The sequence below is a fragment of the Hyla sarda genome, chromosome 5, assembly GCF_029499605.1.
Source record: "Hyla sarda isolate aHylSar1 chromosome 5, aHylSar1.hap1, whole genome shotgun sequence".
NCBI classification, from domain to species: domain Eukaryota; kingdom Metazoa; phylum Chordata; class Amphibia; order Anura; family Hylidae; genus Hyla; species Hyla sarda.
Window position 1 is genome coordinate 259063702 of NC_079193.1, and position 16554 is coordinate 259080255.

Genomic DNA, 16554 nt, shown 5'->3' on the forward strand with positions numbered 1-16554 from the left:
GCCCTGTACGTGGAAAAATAAAAAAGTTATAGGGGTCAGAAGATTAGATTTTTAAACGTATAAATTTTCCTTCATGTAGTTATGATTTTTTCGAGAAGTATGACAAAATCAAACCTATATAAGTAGGGTATCATTTTAACCGTATGGACCTACAAAATAATATGCACTACATAGAAACGGAAGCCCCCAAAAGTTACAAAATGGTGTTTTTTCTTCGATTTTGTCGCACAATGATTATTTTATCTCACTGCAAAGTAGAATTGGTGATGCAAAAAATAAGCCATAATATGGATTTTTAGGTGGAAAATTGAAAGGGTTATGATTTTTAAAAGGTAACGAAAATGCAAAAACTGAAAAACCCTGCATCCTTAAGGGGTTAAATTGTGTCTAACGCCTTGACACTTTGATTTTCAAGATTTCTTTTTAATTAAAGGGGTACTTTGCCCCTAGACATCTTATTCCCTATCCAAAGAATAGGGGATAAGATGTCTGATCGTGGGGGTCCCGCTGCTGGGAACCCCAATGATCTCTCCTACAGCACCCCTGTTATCAGGTGCACGGAGGGAGCTTCGCTCTGTGCCTGATGACTGGCGATGCAGGGGCCAGAGGATCATGACATCATGGCCCTGCCCCCTCATGATATCACACCCCGCCCCCTTAAGGCAAGTCTATATAGAATTGCCATACAATTACTAGAAAGTCCACCTGGCACTACTGCCACCAACGGGGATACTGCAATCTCCCTCCAGGTCAGCAATTGGCCGCTCAGAAGCACTGCCTTCACTGGTGGTGCTCTGCCTGTACAACGTAGTGTATGATAATAGCAAAGTCCAAGCGGAACAGAAGAGCGGCCAAACACCATACTTCTTTAGGAAAGCTTTATTAAATGCTTGTGCAAGGTACAAACAGGTGCATACAAGTGACGTCCGTTTTGCACACTAAGTGCTTCTTCCAGCTCAAACGGTGTGAGCCAGAAGAAGCACTTAGTGTGCGAAACAGACGTCGCTTGTATGCACCTGTTTGTACCCTGCACAAGCATGTAATAAAGCCTTCCTAAAGGAGTCTGGTGAGTGGCAGTTCTGCTGTTCGGTTTGGACTCTTCTATCTATATAGAGATGCACTGAGTGGGCGGGATGTGAAGTCACAAGGGGGCGGGACTGTGACATCACGATCCTCCAACCCCTGCATCGCCAATCATCAGGCACGCAGCAAAGCTCGCTCCGTGAACCTGTTAACAGGGGTGCTGCAGGAGAGATCGTGGGGGTTCCCAGCAGCGGGACCCCCGCGATCAGACATCTTATCCCTTATCCTTTGGATAAAGGATAAGATGTCTAGGGGCGGAGTACCCCTTTAAATAAAAAAAATCAATGCATTATACACACCAAAAACATCTTGGAGAACAATGCTCCATAATATGAATATGTAAAATGTATAATTGTATTCATTGTTTAAAGGTCATGCTTCTATTTATACATGCTCAGCTCTGCTACTTGCTAATATCCCATTTTTTAATCCCTTAAAGGGGTACTCCAGTGCTTAGACATCTTATCCCCTATCCAAAGGATAGGGGATAAGATGCCTGATGGAGGGAGTCCCGCCGCTGGGGACCCCCGTGATCTTGCACGCGGCACCCCGTTTGTAATCAGTCCCCGGAGCGTGTTCGCTATCACGCCCCCTCCCATAGGCTTGCATTGAGGGGCGGAGCGTGACATCACACGGGGGCATGACATCACATGCCGCCCGCCCTGTAGTCGCCGGTAATCAGTCCCGGAGCGAACAAGCTCTGGGGACTGATTACAAACGGGGTGCCTCGTGCAAGATCACGGGGGTCCCAAGCGGCGGGACTCCCTCCATCAGGCATCATATCCCCTATCCTTTGGAGTACCCCTTTAAAGGAAATCTGTCATCAGTATCACCCGCACTAATCTGTCATACAGGCGTATAGTGCGGGTGATACTGATCAAAATGATACTTACAGGGTCATTGCTTGTTTTCAGGGTTTGCAAATTAGGTCCTTTGGGCATGGATGAAGCTCCGACCCGAGCTCTCTGACGTAATCTTTGGCCGGGTGCTCCGCCCAGCTCATCCATATGATTAACCCCCTCCCCCCGGCCATGTTACTGTGCGGCGCATGTGCTGTACAGTAGCACGGGCGTGCAAGCAGGGAGGGGGTTATCCATATGGATGAGCCGGCCGGAGCGCCCGCACACCAGAAGATGACGTCAGAGTGCCCGGAGCTCCGCCCATGCCCCAAGGGCCTAATTTGAATACCCTGAAAACGAGTAATAACGTTGGAACGTATCATTTTGATCGTTATCACCTGCACTACAAGCTAGTACGACAAGTTAGTGCGGGTGATACTGATGACAGCTTTCCTTTAGGACTTTGCATAAAAATGTATGTCCTGGTGCCCTGGTACTTAACGTGCCAGCATTTACAGTTAAGTTCTGTACATGAAGTAAGCGCAGAAGATGCACTTACTTAACACCTTCATGACCCAGCTAAAAAAAATTTTTTTGCTCAAGTTTTTTTTCCTTCTCACACTCTTAACACCCATTACTTTTTTGTGAATTCCCCCTTATGTCTCTTATAAGGAGAGGAGGAAAAACGAAAATGCAAAAATTTAACTGGCTGTGTCGTTAAGGCAAAAATTGCCTGTGTCTTCAAAGGGTTAAATGTGCTTATATTTCATTGTCAATTTAACCGCACATCACCCTTACAATAATCTGAGGTTGACGTGCCTTCCCCATATTTATAAATAGAAGGTATTACTAGATTGGAAATCACCACCTGCTAAGGCATATAGGGCTGGAAACATAAAGTATAGGTTATTGCTATGCACAATAAACTGTTATTATTAAATTCAGTCCCAACTGTGCCATAATGCTTTATTAAAGTGTAAGGGCTGATGTCTTCCACACAAAAAATCACTCCTGACTGCATTTTCCAAACTTCTGTAAGTTTACTGGGGGAGCACATAAACGGCAGGTTATTTAAAAAGGAAAGAAAATGACATTTTCATCCTTTAAGTTTATATCTTTTATGGTATAGGTTACATGAACTGAGCAAATTTAAAGGGGACTTCCTTTTATTGAACAAAGTGATGGGGGCAGCTCGCTCGCCTCTCAATATGAAAAGAAAGTGAAAATGAAGGGTTAAGTGAATGGTTAAATGATCACATGTCCAGCAAACAAAATCAAATCAAACTGTAAATAATTCTAAAATGACGGCTCTCAAAACACTTTATAGAGTTCAAATAAATAGCATAATTATTTAGACAAAAGAAATGAAACGACTTTAATCCAGAAGAGGAGTATTTACTATTATTGTCTGTATTTGCAGTAAATGCGTTTTGGATAAGCTTTCTATGTTTGTGCATGAATTTAATATTCTGGCGCATATCCATTATTAAATGTGGCTCATCTTACACATGCGCCTGTCTTTTGTTGGTATTTGCACGTATGTCAAATTTTTGCCGCATGTAGCATACGCCAAAAAGTGTCTTACACCAGCTCTATCTAGTTGTATACTGTGCCGCCAAGTGTCTAATCTGCTTTGTAAATGTGACTCAAAGGGGTATTCCAGCAAAAAACTTTTTTAGATATATCAACTGGCTCCAGAAAGTTAAACAGATTTGTAAATTACTTCTATTAAAAAATCTTAATCCTTTCAGTACTTAGGAGCTTCTGAAGTTAAGGTTGTTCTTTTCTGTCTAAGTGCTCTCTATGACACGTGTCTCGGGAACCGCCCAGTTTAGAAGAGGTTTGCTATGGGGATTTGCTTCTAAACTGGGAGTTTCCCGAGACAGGTGTCATCAGAGAGCACTTAGACAGAAAACAACAACCTTAACTTCAGAAGCTCATAAGTACTGAAAGGATATATATAAAAGTTTTTTTCCTGGAATACCCCTTTAAACATAGACAATTTAGCCATGCCCCTTTTGGTATGTGAAAATGAAAAGTGTTGAGTGTGGGGCATTTTACTATTCTTCCTGGCACACATTTCATAGTAAATCTTTTGGACAGTCAATGTGTCACACTTTTGGTGCATGTGAAGTCAAAATGTTGGTGCATCAGGTTTTGTAAATATGGCCCAATTTTCACATGATATCTCTGGTTGCAGAACGTGCACCATATTTTTCGCCGTATAAGACGCACTTTTTCTTGGTGCGTCTTATCCGACGAATACACAACTATCGCGGCGGTCCCTGCGGCCATCAAAGGCCGGGACCCGCGGATAATACAGGACATCACCGATCGCGGTGATGCCCTGTATTAACATTTCAGATGCACCGATCAAAGCTGACCGCCGCATCTGAAGCGAAAGTGAAACTAACCCGGCTCAGTCGGGCTGTTCGGGACCGCCGCAGTGAAATCGCGGCATCCCGAACAGCTTACAGGACACCGGGAGGGACCTTACCTGCCTCCTCGGTGTCTGCTCCGTGCCGGGATCCCCTGCATGGCCGGTGCTCTCCTTCGTCGTCATCACGTCGTCGCGCACGCCGTCCCATCATCCAATAGGAGTGGCCTGCGTAGCGACGTGATGATGGCGACGTGATGACGGTGACGGAGAGCATGGATCCCGGGCAAGAAGACGTCCGGAGAGTTGGGGACACCACGGGTACGCGGCGACAGCGATGGAGCGACATCCAGGGCATGCCTCCTATACCAGTGGTCTTCAACCTGTGGACGTCCAGATGTTGCAAAACTACAACTCCCAGCATGCCCGGACAGCCAACGGCTGTCCAGACATGCTGGGAGTTGTAGTTTTGCAACATCTGGAGGTCCGCAGGTTGAAGATCACTGTTGGGTTCAGACTCTTCTTTTTTTTCTAGATTTTGCACCTTTAAAATTGGGTGCGTCTTATATGCCGGTGCGTCCTATAGGGCGAAAAATACGGTAGGTCACAGGACTCTTGAGACCTATTATAATGAATTAGCAAAAATATTACAAATCATACAAGGAGTACTACAAGTCTCAGGATGAAATGATGTGAATTATAAAAATTCTCTTGTATTGATGTATCAATATAAATAATGGTCTTCTAGTATAATCTGTACCATTCCATATAATAAACTATATTTAATGGTATTGGTAACAGTAAATCATCATAGTTGTCTGTGTATCAATATAGTAAAACTCACAATGGGAACAGCTGTTTCCTCTATAGGTAACTGATTTCCAGTATTATTTGTTTTTGTATAATATATAACAAAACACAACTATGTGCAACTGTGCCAGTCCACACTATAAGTGAATCCCAATATCTGTCAATGAGTCAATAGCTTATATACAAGTATGTATTTGGCAGGTATATAGAGGCATAGCTTCATTGGCCCTTTTCTGGTGCCATCATTGTGGCTGACTCATGCCCATAAGTGACTTGAGGACACAGAGACAGTGAATAGGTTTATTTTACCTTGTTTGTTCGGAATTTGCCTGATATGGCTACTATGCTCCTACTGGGATATATTGTGCCCCAGACAGGGAAGCTCTGAAACTTTTTGTGCTGCAACGTCTTCTTTTTGTTACAATTAAATAGATAGCTTACTGATAGTAGGTCTGTCTTCTAAAAACGTTCCCTATGTGGAACCACAGCTGTTATTAAAAATAGAAACTGCAGAACAAAAATAGGTAAAATAAAAAATAACAATACTTAAAAATTATAATCAATGATAATGATTTCAAGAATGATAAAAAAAAAAATGAAAATGGGATGGAAAATGTTAAAGAATGATAAAAAAAAACTAAAAAATGAATAACATGATAAAATATTTAAAAAAATATGTAGTCCCATAAACCTCCTTATGTCCATCTATGGTAGAAGTGTAGCTAGACGCATTTTGAAGACTGCAGGAAATCTTCTTCAGTAGCTCTTATAGATTATAATAAGACAATTTCCATTGTTTGAGTTGACTGTCCAGGAGAATGCTGACTAAAGGGTCTTAAATATGGCTCATCCACTTTTCTCACCTATTTCAATTTTCGACATACAATAGCAAAAAAAAAAAAAAAGTACTTAAAAAGGGCATATATATGTAATGAATTTGGTGCACAAAACTATGGCATGCAAAAAGTGAAGCATTGCTTGGACATTTTGGTACAACAATAATAAATATTGGCCAATTATTAATTTATTTTTACTTTATTTGCATAGCCAACACCAAAGTCTGCAGCTAAAAAACAGAAAAAACTTGTGCACACACAATGGCCCACATTTATCATTGTCTTTAGACTGTTTTTTGTGTCTTAAAAAGGGGCAAAAAAGGCGCAAGCAGGGTTTTTTGCGCCTTTTTTTGCCCCTTTTTGTTTACACATTTCTGCTGATTTTGAGCTGCAATCCACTGACTTTGAGTTGCAATCCACTGATTTTGGTAATAGACATGATATGGAAGGGATTTATCATTGCCCCTTTTTGTAAAAAGGAGCAAAAAAAGGCGCAAAGCTACTGAAAAGTCTCTAAAACTACACCAGCTCAGACATGGTGTAGCTTTTTGGTATATGTGTAGACAGAAATTTCAGAATTATCAAAGCTCTTTTACCTTTTAATAAATTTGGTGCTCCTACACATTGTCAGCACACAAAAAAAAGGTGTAAAAAAATTCTTCACTTGCACTGCAATGATAAATGCCGGCCAATGTGAAGTGGATTTTGTTGAAGATAATGTACATAATTTCTACTATGAGTGGCACTAACCTTACAGTGCATCAACATGGTATATAATTGCTGCAGAACCTGTAGAGAAATATACAGTGGCAAGACCGACCTAATAAAACTGACTGGTGTGGAATTATTTCTAAAAACATCAGTGAAGATGTCAATGTAAAAATGAAAAAGTCTATTAAGGACATTTATCATTGTGCATCTTTAGAAAGTCTGTTTTTAAGTCATTTTCTTTTTGCTTTGGCTTTGCTTATGTGCGACATTGTTATCAAATTATCGCAGGGGAGTTATTAAATTTGGCGCACATAAGCAAAACAACAAATCACTTCAGAACACCACTTTGATTCCTTCTCTCCTCAAATGTTGTGAATTTACAGCTTAAAGGCTACCTGTCTTTTCACAACATTTCTATAAACCTGCATGATTTTGTTATGTTAACCCTTCAGAGTGATGACAATATAAATTTAGTGCTCTTACTGCTGTTATTGAGCCCTAAGAGACCCCTTTCTGGTGCATAGCAAGTTCTTATTCCATTTCAGGGGTGAGACCTCAGCTGGACTGTTTGCCAGGAGTACACACACAGGGCTTCCTTTTCCTTAGTTCTCTGGCCAATCGCAGCACAGCTTCTACTCCTTACTGAAATGCTATGACATAGCGCTGAAGAAAGTTCACTGAACTCAACAGGCTGCATTGTGTTGGGGAATGATGTACACAGTACAGTTCTGTAGATGTTATATGGTGGGAAAAGCAGTTACTGAAAGACTTATACTAAGTACTTAGCTGCTGCTGAGAAGATGCAGCACTGTGGACATGCAGCAGTAGGTACACTGGTATTTACATGGGATGTCAATTTCACTCTATGCATTACAAAGGGTGATGTCAAGGTAAAAATGCCCTGCATTCCTGCTGCAGAATAAGCATGCTGCATATTTTTACATCCACAGCATCCACTGACTTCCATGCAGAATACATGTATTGCACCTTCAATTGCCAGGGAGAAATAAATACAGTGGTCCCTCAACATATGATGGTAATCGGTTCCAAATGGACCATCGTTTGTTGAAACCATCGTATGTTGAGGGATCCGTGCAATGTAAAGTATAGGACAGTGGTCTACAACCTGCGGACCTCCAGATGTTGCAAAACTACACCACCCAGCATGCCCGGAGAGCCAACGGCTGTCCGTGCATGCTGGGAGTTGTAGTTTTGCAACATCTGGAGGTCCGCAGGTTGAAAACCACTGGTAGAGAAAGTTGTACTCACCTGTCCCCGCCGCTCCAGACCATCACCGCTCGTCACCGCTGCCTGGGATGTCGCCCTCCATCGCTGTTGCCGCGTCCCCGGGGTGTCCCCGACGCTCCGGCAAGGCCTCTGCTTCCCCGGCATCCTCGCTCTCCGTCGCCGCCATCACGTCGCTACGCACGCCGCTCCTATTGGATGACGGGACAGCGTGCGCAGCGACGTGATGACGACGATGGAGAGCGCCGACGATGTAGGGGATCCCGAAGAGGACGCGCCGGAGCCCCGAGGACAGGTAAGTGATCATCACCAGACCACACGGGGCACCGTAAATGGCTATCCGGTGGCAGCTGAAGCAGTCTGCGCTGCCGGATAGCCGTTTATGCGATGGCCCCGACATACAAAAGCATCGTATGTTGATGTTGCCTTCAACATGCGATGGCCTCTGAGAGGCCATGTGTACTCAAGTAGAAAACAGACATGGTGCACATCTACAATCTTGCACAATGATCTAATTGCTTCTCAGCATAATTTCAAAAACTAACAGGTTGTTAGTATACGTTTTGATCAAAAAGTACAAAGCCCACTCGCCACATCAAGGCCACCTATTTAGAGTGGGTCCCCAACGTCCCTAGCATAAAATGGCGTAGCACTGGGCGGCGACCACCACCGCCGTGACACCAGTGCCCACAGGGGGAACGACCCACTGGCAGAGCGGCCCCAACGCCACTCAAACCAGTCCATGGGTCGCACCTCCCCCGCAGACACGGCGCCATGGAAGCAACGGACGCCGCACAGCACCACACCAGTGTGAACAAGGTGTAATAGCTCACTTACCATGCTCTCTCAGTCAAACTGGGAGGCTGCTAGGAAAGAAAAGGCCCATGTGTAGCTAACTACTACTTATATAGGGTTGGGCTGAGGGGGTGGGGAAGAGTGCAGACAACATGTTCAAAAAAAAAACACAACGTGTACTCAATAGATAGAAAACACAATGTGTACTCAATAGATAGAAAACACAACGTGTACTCAATAGATAGAAAACACAATGTGTACTCAATAGATAGAAAACACAATGTGTACTCAATAGATAGAAAACACAATGTGTACTCAATAGATAGAAAACACAATGTGTACTCAATAGATAGAAAACACAAAGTGTACTCAAGTAGAAAACGGACATGGTGCACATCTACAATCTTGTACAATGATCCAATTGCTTCTCAGCTCTGAGAGGCCATCGTATGTTGAAATGATTGTAAGTTGAGGCCATCGTAGGTCGGGGGGGGGGGGGGGGGGGCACTATACAGATTTCCCCAGTAAGAACATCAATCTGAAAGTAACATTCAATAATAGAATAGTGAAAAACCAATTTCAAGTAAGCTATTAGGAAATTTTGTATAGTACCCAAAACTTTCCACTCCTTTATTTAACCTTTGGACACACTACAGGAATACAGAAGATTTGTTGACAGGTATCCTGATGAATTATATCACTCGGTGTGTGACAACCTGTGTATCACACCATATCAGTGTCCCCTTACAACTGAATATTAAAGGCACAGGGAGCCATTGTACAGAACTGTTTAGTGACTGCTAACAGAGCTATTGAGTGACTCATGCCTTTAATTAAATGATGAAACCTGAATAATACATAGCTAGACAGTTGTGATAATGATCCTTTACACTTTCTTATTGCGGAAGAAATATATTGCCCTTTTGAATGTCTTATCAGGGAAATCATAAATTTAAGAAACACACATTTTTAAAACATTCCCCTGCATTAACAATAGTATATTGAGCACATGAATCTATCAGTGAGACTGCTGCTCAGCATTTACCAGACTACCAACCATTTTCCTACGTGCTTATGTTTCCCATCAGGTACACCTTCCAAAACATCATTTTTCAAACTTCCATTACATTGTAAATTATGTTCACATAGTGTATATTGCGCAGTTCATAGCTCCCAAGTTCCATTTTTCAAAAGCCTTAGCGATATTTAGGAGAAAGTATTTTTCAAGACTCATTGTCATTCAACTGGTGCTTCGTTCTGGTTTGAAGCAGAACATATTTATTGGTAATTCAATTGATCCTCATCTCATCCTGTAACAAATGTGATTGACTGCATTTTATTTAGAGCAGCTCATCCATGTTGTTGAAATTCATTAATACCAAAAACTTTAGACTTTCTAAAAAGTTCATCAGTTCTGACGTGCAGCAAAGCTCTTCTCTGAGGTGTTCCGGGCAGTGTTGTGTCCTGCAGATTGTCTATGAATGAAGTAGCTTGCTATGGACAGTGCGCCATTTTGCTTATTCCCTAGTGGTGAATTCACAGGTGGAACCTTATACAGTATGTATACAAAGGATGTCAGAAGTTATTTCTTTCTCTGCAGAATAAGCCTGGTTGCATGCATATCTTGTGTGCCATGTGACCAATTACCGCATGCATCTCATAGAACATTGTTGTGGTTTTGTGGTGCATTTTTTTTGGCCACAGACAATAACTGCATTGAAAATCTGGATGATTGGCCATACGGAACACTGTGCCTTGCTAGGACTTCTGTGTTAGTCAGTAGGAGATTAAGTAACAACATAAATCCTGCAACCTTTAAAAATTGTTTATGTGACTATACATTTCTGGAGCTGGGTGAGAGAACACCCAGCCTGGTCAATGTAGTGAGCAGAAATGTGCACAGTACAGTGTATACCTCACATACTCCGCCACAATGTGTTCAACAGCCACTACATCTTCTAGCCTTTTGCTGCTGAAACAGCTCTGATTGAAGCATCAACATCACAAGATCTCTAAAAGTGTCCTATGGTATGTGGCACCAACACATTACCAGCAAGTTTTGTAAGTTGCAAGGTGCAGTGTACAAGGATCAGACTTTATTCTTTCAGCACAACCCACAGATTTTGATCATATTTAGAGCTCGGTAAAATAAAGTCAGTACCTTCTTCATCATATTCCTTAGACCATTCCTGAGCTATGTTTTCAGGGTGTATTATCCTGCTGACCACTGCCATTAGGGAATACTGTTGTCATTAAGTGGTACACTTAGTCTGACACCAACAGGGTGTGTGGGTGCATGTAATAGGGCCCTACAAATGAGTGTTTTTGTAAATATGGCTCAGTGCTTGTGTTGACTAACTAGGCTTCAGATGACAAACTTAAATCATGGAGACCATGGAACTTCGGAGAGACCGGGAATTTTCGAGGCACTGATCGGGGAGAAGTCAATCAGGATGCGTACATCAAGATAAAATTCCTTTAATGGTTAAGGTGCAATGCGTTTCACTGTGCAGGCGCAGCTTCCTCAGTTCCATGGTCTCCTTAATCTTCACAGGAAGGCTTCAGATGGGTTCATGAATATTTTGTCATTCGTTACGTGCTGTCCATTGTTGTGTATGCCGGGACACAAGCGGAGTGGGTAAGCGGCCATTGTGCCCCCCTCTGTATAATTACCATCCACCACGTGTGATCCTCCACAGGGAGCGCCTTTTTTGCTTTTATATTTCAAACTTAAATCATGACTAACTTTAATCTCTGACTTTCTACACTGGTCAGTCAGGTTTTGGAGTAAGATGTCAGAATCAGGTGTCAAAGTCAGTTCAGGTATCAAAGTCAAAGTCACATGTTGGCATTGCGGTTAAGAGTCAGGTATTAGTGTCATATGTTTATGTTGGGCAGAAACAGATATTAGAGGCCCGCCTCAGAGTCAAAGTTACGTGCCAGTTATCAAGGGTCCAGGCCAAGTAATACAGTCAGCTGTCAGAGTTAGTCATGGCCGTAATTTTGGCACCCCTGAAATTTTTCAAAAAAATAAAGTATTTCTCATAGAAAAGGATAGCAGTAACACATATTTTGCCATACACATGTTTGTTCCCTTTGTGTGTATTGGAACTAAACCACAAAAGGGAGAAAAAAAAGCAAATTGGACAAAATGTCACACCAAATGCCAAAAATGGGCTGGACAGGACAAAATTATTGGCACCCTTTCAAAATTGTGGAAAAATAAGATTGTTTCAAGCATGTGATGTTCCTTCAAACTCACCTGGGGCCAGTAACAGGTGTGGGCAATATAAAAATTACACCTGAAAGCATATAAAAAGGAGAGAGGTTCACTTAGTCTTTGCATTGTGTGTCTGTGTGTGCCACACTAAGCATGGACAACAGAAAGGGGAGAAGAGAACTGTCTGAGGACTTGAGAACCAAAATTGTGCAAAAATATCAACAATCTCAAGGTTACAAGTCCATCTCCAGAGATCTAGATTTGCCTTTGTCCACAGTGCACAACATTATCAAGAAGTTTGCAACCCATGGCACTGTAGCTAATCTCCCTGGGCATGGACAGAAGAGAAAAATTGATGAAAGGTGTCAATGCAGGATAGTCCAGATGGTGGATAAGCAGCCCCAAACAAGTTCCAAAGATATTCAAGCTATCCTGCAGGCTCAGGGAGCATCCGTGTCAGCGCAAACTATCCGTCGACATTTAAATTAAATGAAACGCTATGGCAGGAGCCCCAGGAGCACCCCACTGCTGACACGGAGACATAAAAAAGCAAGACTACATTTTGCCAAAATAAATTTGAGTAAGCCAAAGTCCTTCTGGGAAAACGTCTTGTGGACAGATGAGACCAAGATAGAGCTTTTTGGTTAAGCACATCATTCTACTGTTTACCAAAAGCGGAACAAAGCCTCCAAAAAAAGAGAACACAGTACCTACAGTGAATATGGTGGAGGCTCAATGATATTTTGGGGCTGTTTTGCTGCCTCTGGCACTGGGTGCCTTGAATGTGTGCAAGGCATCATGAAATCTGAGGATTACCAATGGATTTTGGGTTGCACTTTACAGCCCAGTGTCAGAAAACTGTATTTGCATCCGAGATCTTGGGTCTTCCAGCAGGACAATGACCCCAAACATACATCAAAAAGCACCCAGAAATGATGGCAACAAAGCGCTGGAGAGTTCTGAAGGGGCCAGCAATGAGTCAAGATCTAAATCCCATTGAACACCTGTGGAGAGATCTTAAAATTGCTGTTGGGAAAAGGCGCTCTTCCAATAAGAGAGACCTGGAGCAGTTTGCAAAGGAAGAGTGGGCCACCATTCCGGCTGAGAGGTGTAAGAAGCTTATTGATGGTTATAGGAAGCCACTGATTTCAGTTATTTTTTCCAAAGGGTGTGCAACCAAATATTAAGTTAAGGGTGCCAATAATTTTGTCCAGACCATTTTTGGAGTTTGGTGTGACATTATGTCCAATAATATTCTTATCTTATACTGTACAAGGTACATTAACCAGTATTTAAAGACTGCCCACAAAGCAGTGACTATACAGTACTGCCAAAAATCATAATGCCTTTATATACGGGTATGCCAAATTAAGTTGTAAAGAAAAAGAAATGTCAGAATTTGTTTTTTATCTTCCCTGTGGAAAATGTCTACCTCTATCAGGTAGAATGTGCAATGGAAAGGAAATCTGTACATATGTATTAAGTGAACACAGAAGGAAGTCGAGGATATATATATATATTTTTTTATTTATCCTTTACTTTTTTTTGCAAATTATTTCATTCTTTTTCAAATGATACAAACAAAGTAATAATAATTAAACAAAGGGTGACCTGTTCAAATGCAGTTTAAAAAACAGATAAATACATAGGTCATGTTTCCTCTTAACACATTGCGGTACAAATGTAACAAAAACTCTATGTTGTCATAGTGCCGATCTCCATGTTCCACAGAACAAAAAAAGAATAAAAAAAAAATCAACACTGTTGTAGTTAAGACAATAACAGAAAAGTCAGTCAAACAAAATAATAAGGAACCTTCATAAGAATGTAATTGTGCTCATTCATTTGCCAAAATCTGCTGCTTCTATCAGGCGCCTTGGTATCTGACGGTGGATATATGATCCATAAACTTCAAGATGCCTCAGTTTCAGGAAAGCAGCAAGACAGTGGGGATAAAGGCAGTGCAGACAGCTCCAGATCACTTTTCTCCAGCTCCTCAAAGAGCCAATTATAAGAAAGCAAAATAAGCAGAACACTGAAGTCCTCATTGTATATACACAAATATCAAGGAACAATTTGCATTTTTTATGGGAGAGATGGAGATGAACAGTTTCTCTGTTTGTTGTCTCGTCAATGCAATCAGCCAGAATTGAAATATTCCAGAGCGACCTCATAGCAGAACTTGTATTGATCCTGAAGAGGAGACAGAATACAAATATTCTGATTAGAACAATGAACACACAGTAGGCAGCCGACTGGTAGAAATCCTGCCACGTAGCAATCACTCTCATTGCTCTTCAGTTAGGTTGATTTTTTTTTTTTCAAAAAGAATAAATTATTTTGCATTATTTCATGCATATTATTTTATTTCAGTTGCTTATGTAGTGCTAACATATTCCACAGGCCTGTACAGAAATGTTTCTCCCTTTTTCCAGCCAAAGGGGCTCGCAATCTAAATCTCCTAAATTACACATAGGCCAAGTTCATTTCAAGCTAGAGTGTGGGGGAAACGCAGACATGGGGGGAACATACCAACTGCATGTAGTTGTCGCTCTTGGTCAGATTCAAACCACTTTCCTTAAAGGGGTACTCCACCCCTAGACATCTTATCCCCCTATCCAAAGGATATAGCATGTGGCACCCACCTGTTTCTTGTCCGGAAGCGCTGGAGGGTCTGGGTCCCGTCCACGGGAACGAAGTTCGTGACATCACGACTCCGCCCCGTGTGACGTCACGCCCCTTTCCTCAATACAAGTCTATGGGAGGGGGCGTGACAGCCGTCACGCCCCCTACCATAGACTTGCATTGAGGGGACGGTGCATGACGTCACACAGGGGCGGAGTCGTGACGTCACGGACTTCCATTCCGGTGACCCTCCAGCGCTTCCGGACAAGAAACAGGTGGGTGCCGCATGCTATATCCTTTGGATAGCTGATAAGATGTCTAGGGGTGGAGTACCCCTTTAACCCCTCTTACCCACTGAGTCACCATGCCATAAATCATTGTTCTAATTTATAGCAAACTCTTCAATACTCTACACTACTATATAATGACTCAATGTTGGCAAAAACTGCAAAAGTATTGTCCAGTAATTCTTTTGTTACCCATGTATATATATATATATATATATATATAGAATAGAATCATACTAAGCTTTCACATATAAATTCTGCTCCAAAACAGGTTTTATACAAGTGCAGTAGCCCCCATTGCTACCCAGTGGAATGGCATAGCCCTTGGATCAGTCCTTGGTAATGCATCAGTAGGCGATCTGTATAGAATTAAAAACAGAACCTCTCCCCATATACACACATTAGCGTTCAGTTTACGTGATATACATTTCCGGGATAAGTGAGTAAGACAGTGGAATAATGATGAACACCTTCTTCTCTGTGTGTAACTTGTATAACATGGCTACTTGTCTAGAGATGAAGCATAAAATGGCTGCCTCTCTAAGTGGTGTTGTCATGTTTCTAATACCAATAAATGTCAACCCCTTAGTGACAGATGAAGAATGCCTAAGTACAAGGGGTCACGTTATGCGCGTGTGGTGTATAATATTACCTTTCTACCAGATAAATGAAAGAGGTCTTACTATAGGGGTCCCACCAGTTGCTACAACTTTTCCTAACCACAGTCATATTAAAGGGTTAGGGCGGGAGTTCCATATTTTTTTACAGTACAGTTGGCAGAGCTGCTGGTTAAAATCCTACCAAATGTTTATAAAATAATATCCAGTGAATAAGTGACAACTCATATTACATACTGTTGAGCATGTATAACTATCATGAGGCATAACATTCAAAACACTGACAGATCTGGTGAATAACAGTGGTTATCTTGCGACAATGGCCCCTGTCAAGGCAGCAAGAGAACAGTACATTTTTGAATTTGATGTAAAATAGCAAAAATGGGCAAATATAAGGATTGTGCAACGTCTAAACTGTAATGGCTTACTGACTGGGTCTCTAAATTGGAGGGTCTTGTGGTTGTTTCCAGTACACAGTGGATAGTACCTACCAAATGTATAAGGAAGGTCAACCAGTAAACTGGCAAAAGGGCCATGGTCACCCAAAGATTATTGTTTCACTTATGGGGAGTGAAGGCTAGTCCACCAGGTCCAGTACTACAGAGAACCTGCTGTAACACATACTGTAGAAAAAGGTAATGATGACTGAGAGATAAAGGTGTCAAGAGTGCCCATATTGAGCCTTGTCCACTGTTAAAAAAGTCTACAATGGGCAAATGAGCCTCAAACCTGGACTATGATGCAATGAAAGAAAGTGGTCTGGTCTCATGAAGCTTTAAAGGGGTATTCCAGGATTTTTTTTTATTTGACTATGCTACAGGGGCTGTAAAGTTAGTGTAGTTCATAATATAGTTTCTGGACCTGTGTGTGACGGTTTTCTCACAATTCTTCTGTGATTTTCACCCCAATATTTATTTTTAACAGTATACAAAATGACTGTTGTCTCAAATTTTTCCCAGGTTGCAATGCGGCCGAGACCTTACTCACTAGTCAGCTGATGACAGGGAGCCTGTCTGCTTCAATGGGTGGAGAGATCGCTTAGTGCCAGAGAGATCAACAGCTGTAGGCACCCTGATTGAAAACCACAGGTCTATTGAATGGATGCAGCT

The 16554-nt window shown here is 41.9% G+C and overlaps 1 protein-coding gene across 11 annotated transcripts in view; it reads right to left on the bottom strand.

The window, feature by feature from the left end:
* Positions 1–13418: 13418 nt before the first annotated feature.
* PTPRM (protein tyrosine phosphatase receptor type M) overlaps positions 13419–16554 on the bottom strand; it is an 898578-nt gene continuing 895442 nt past the window's right edge. For 10 of the 11 annotated variants that reach the window (XM_056521601.1, XM_056521594.1, XM_056521603.1 and 7 more), the window contains one exon: positions 13420–14109. In XM_056521601.1, the coding sequence (XP_056377576.1) occupies positions 14056–14109 (54 nt within the window). In that variant the 3' untranslated portion in view covers positions 13420–14055. Of the gene's footprint in view, positions 14110–16554 lie in introns of all 11 variants that reach the window. The other variant, XM_056521605.1, reaches the window with a different exon arrangement.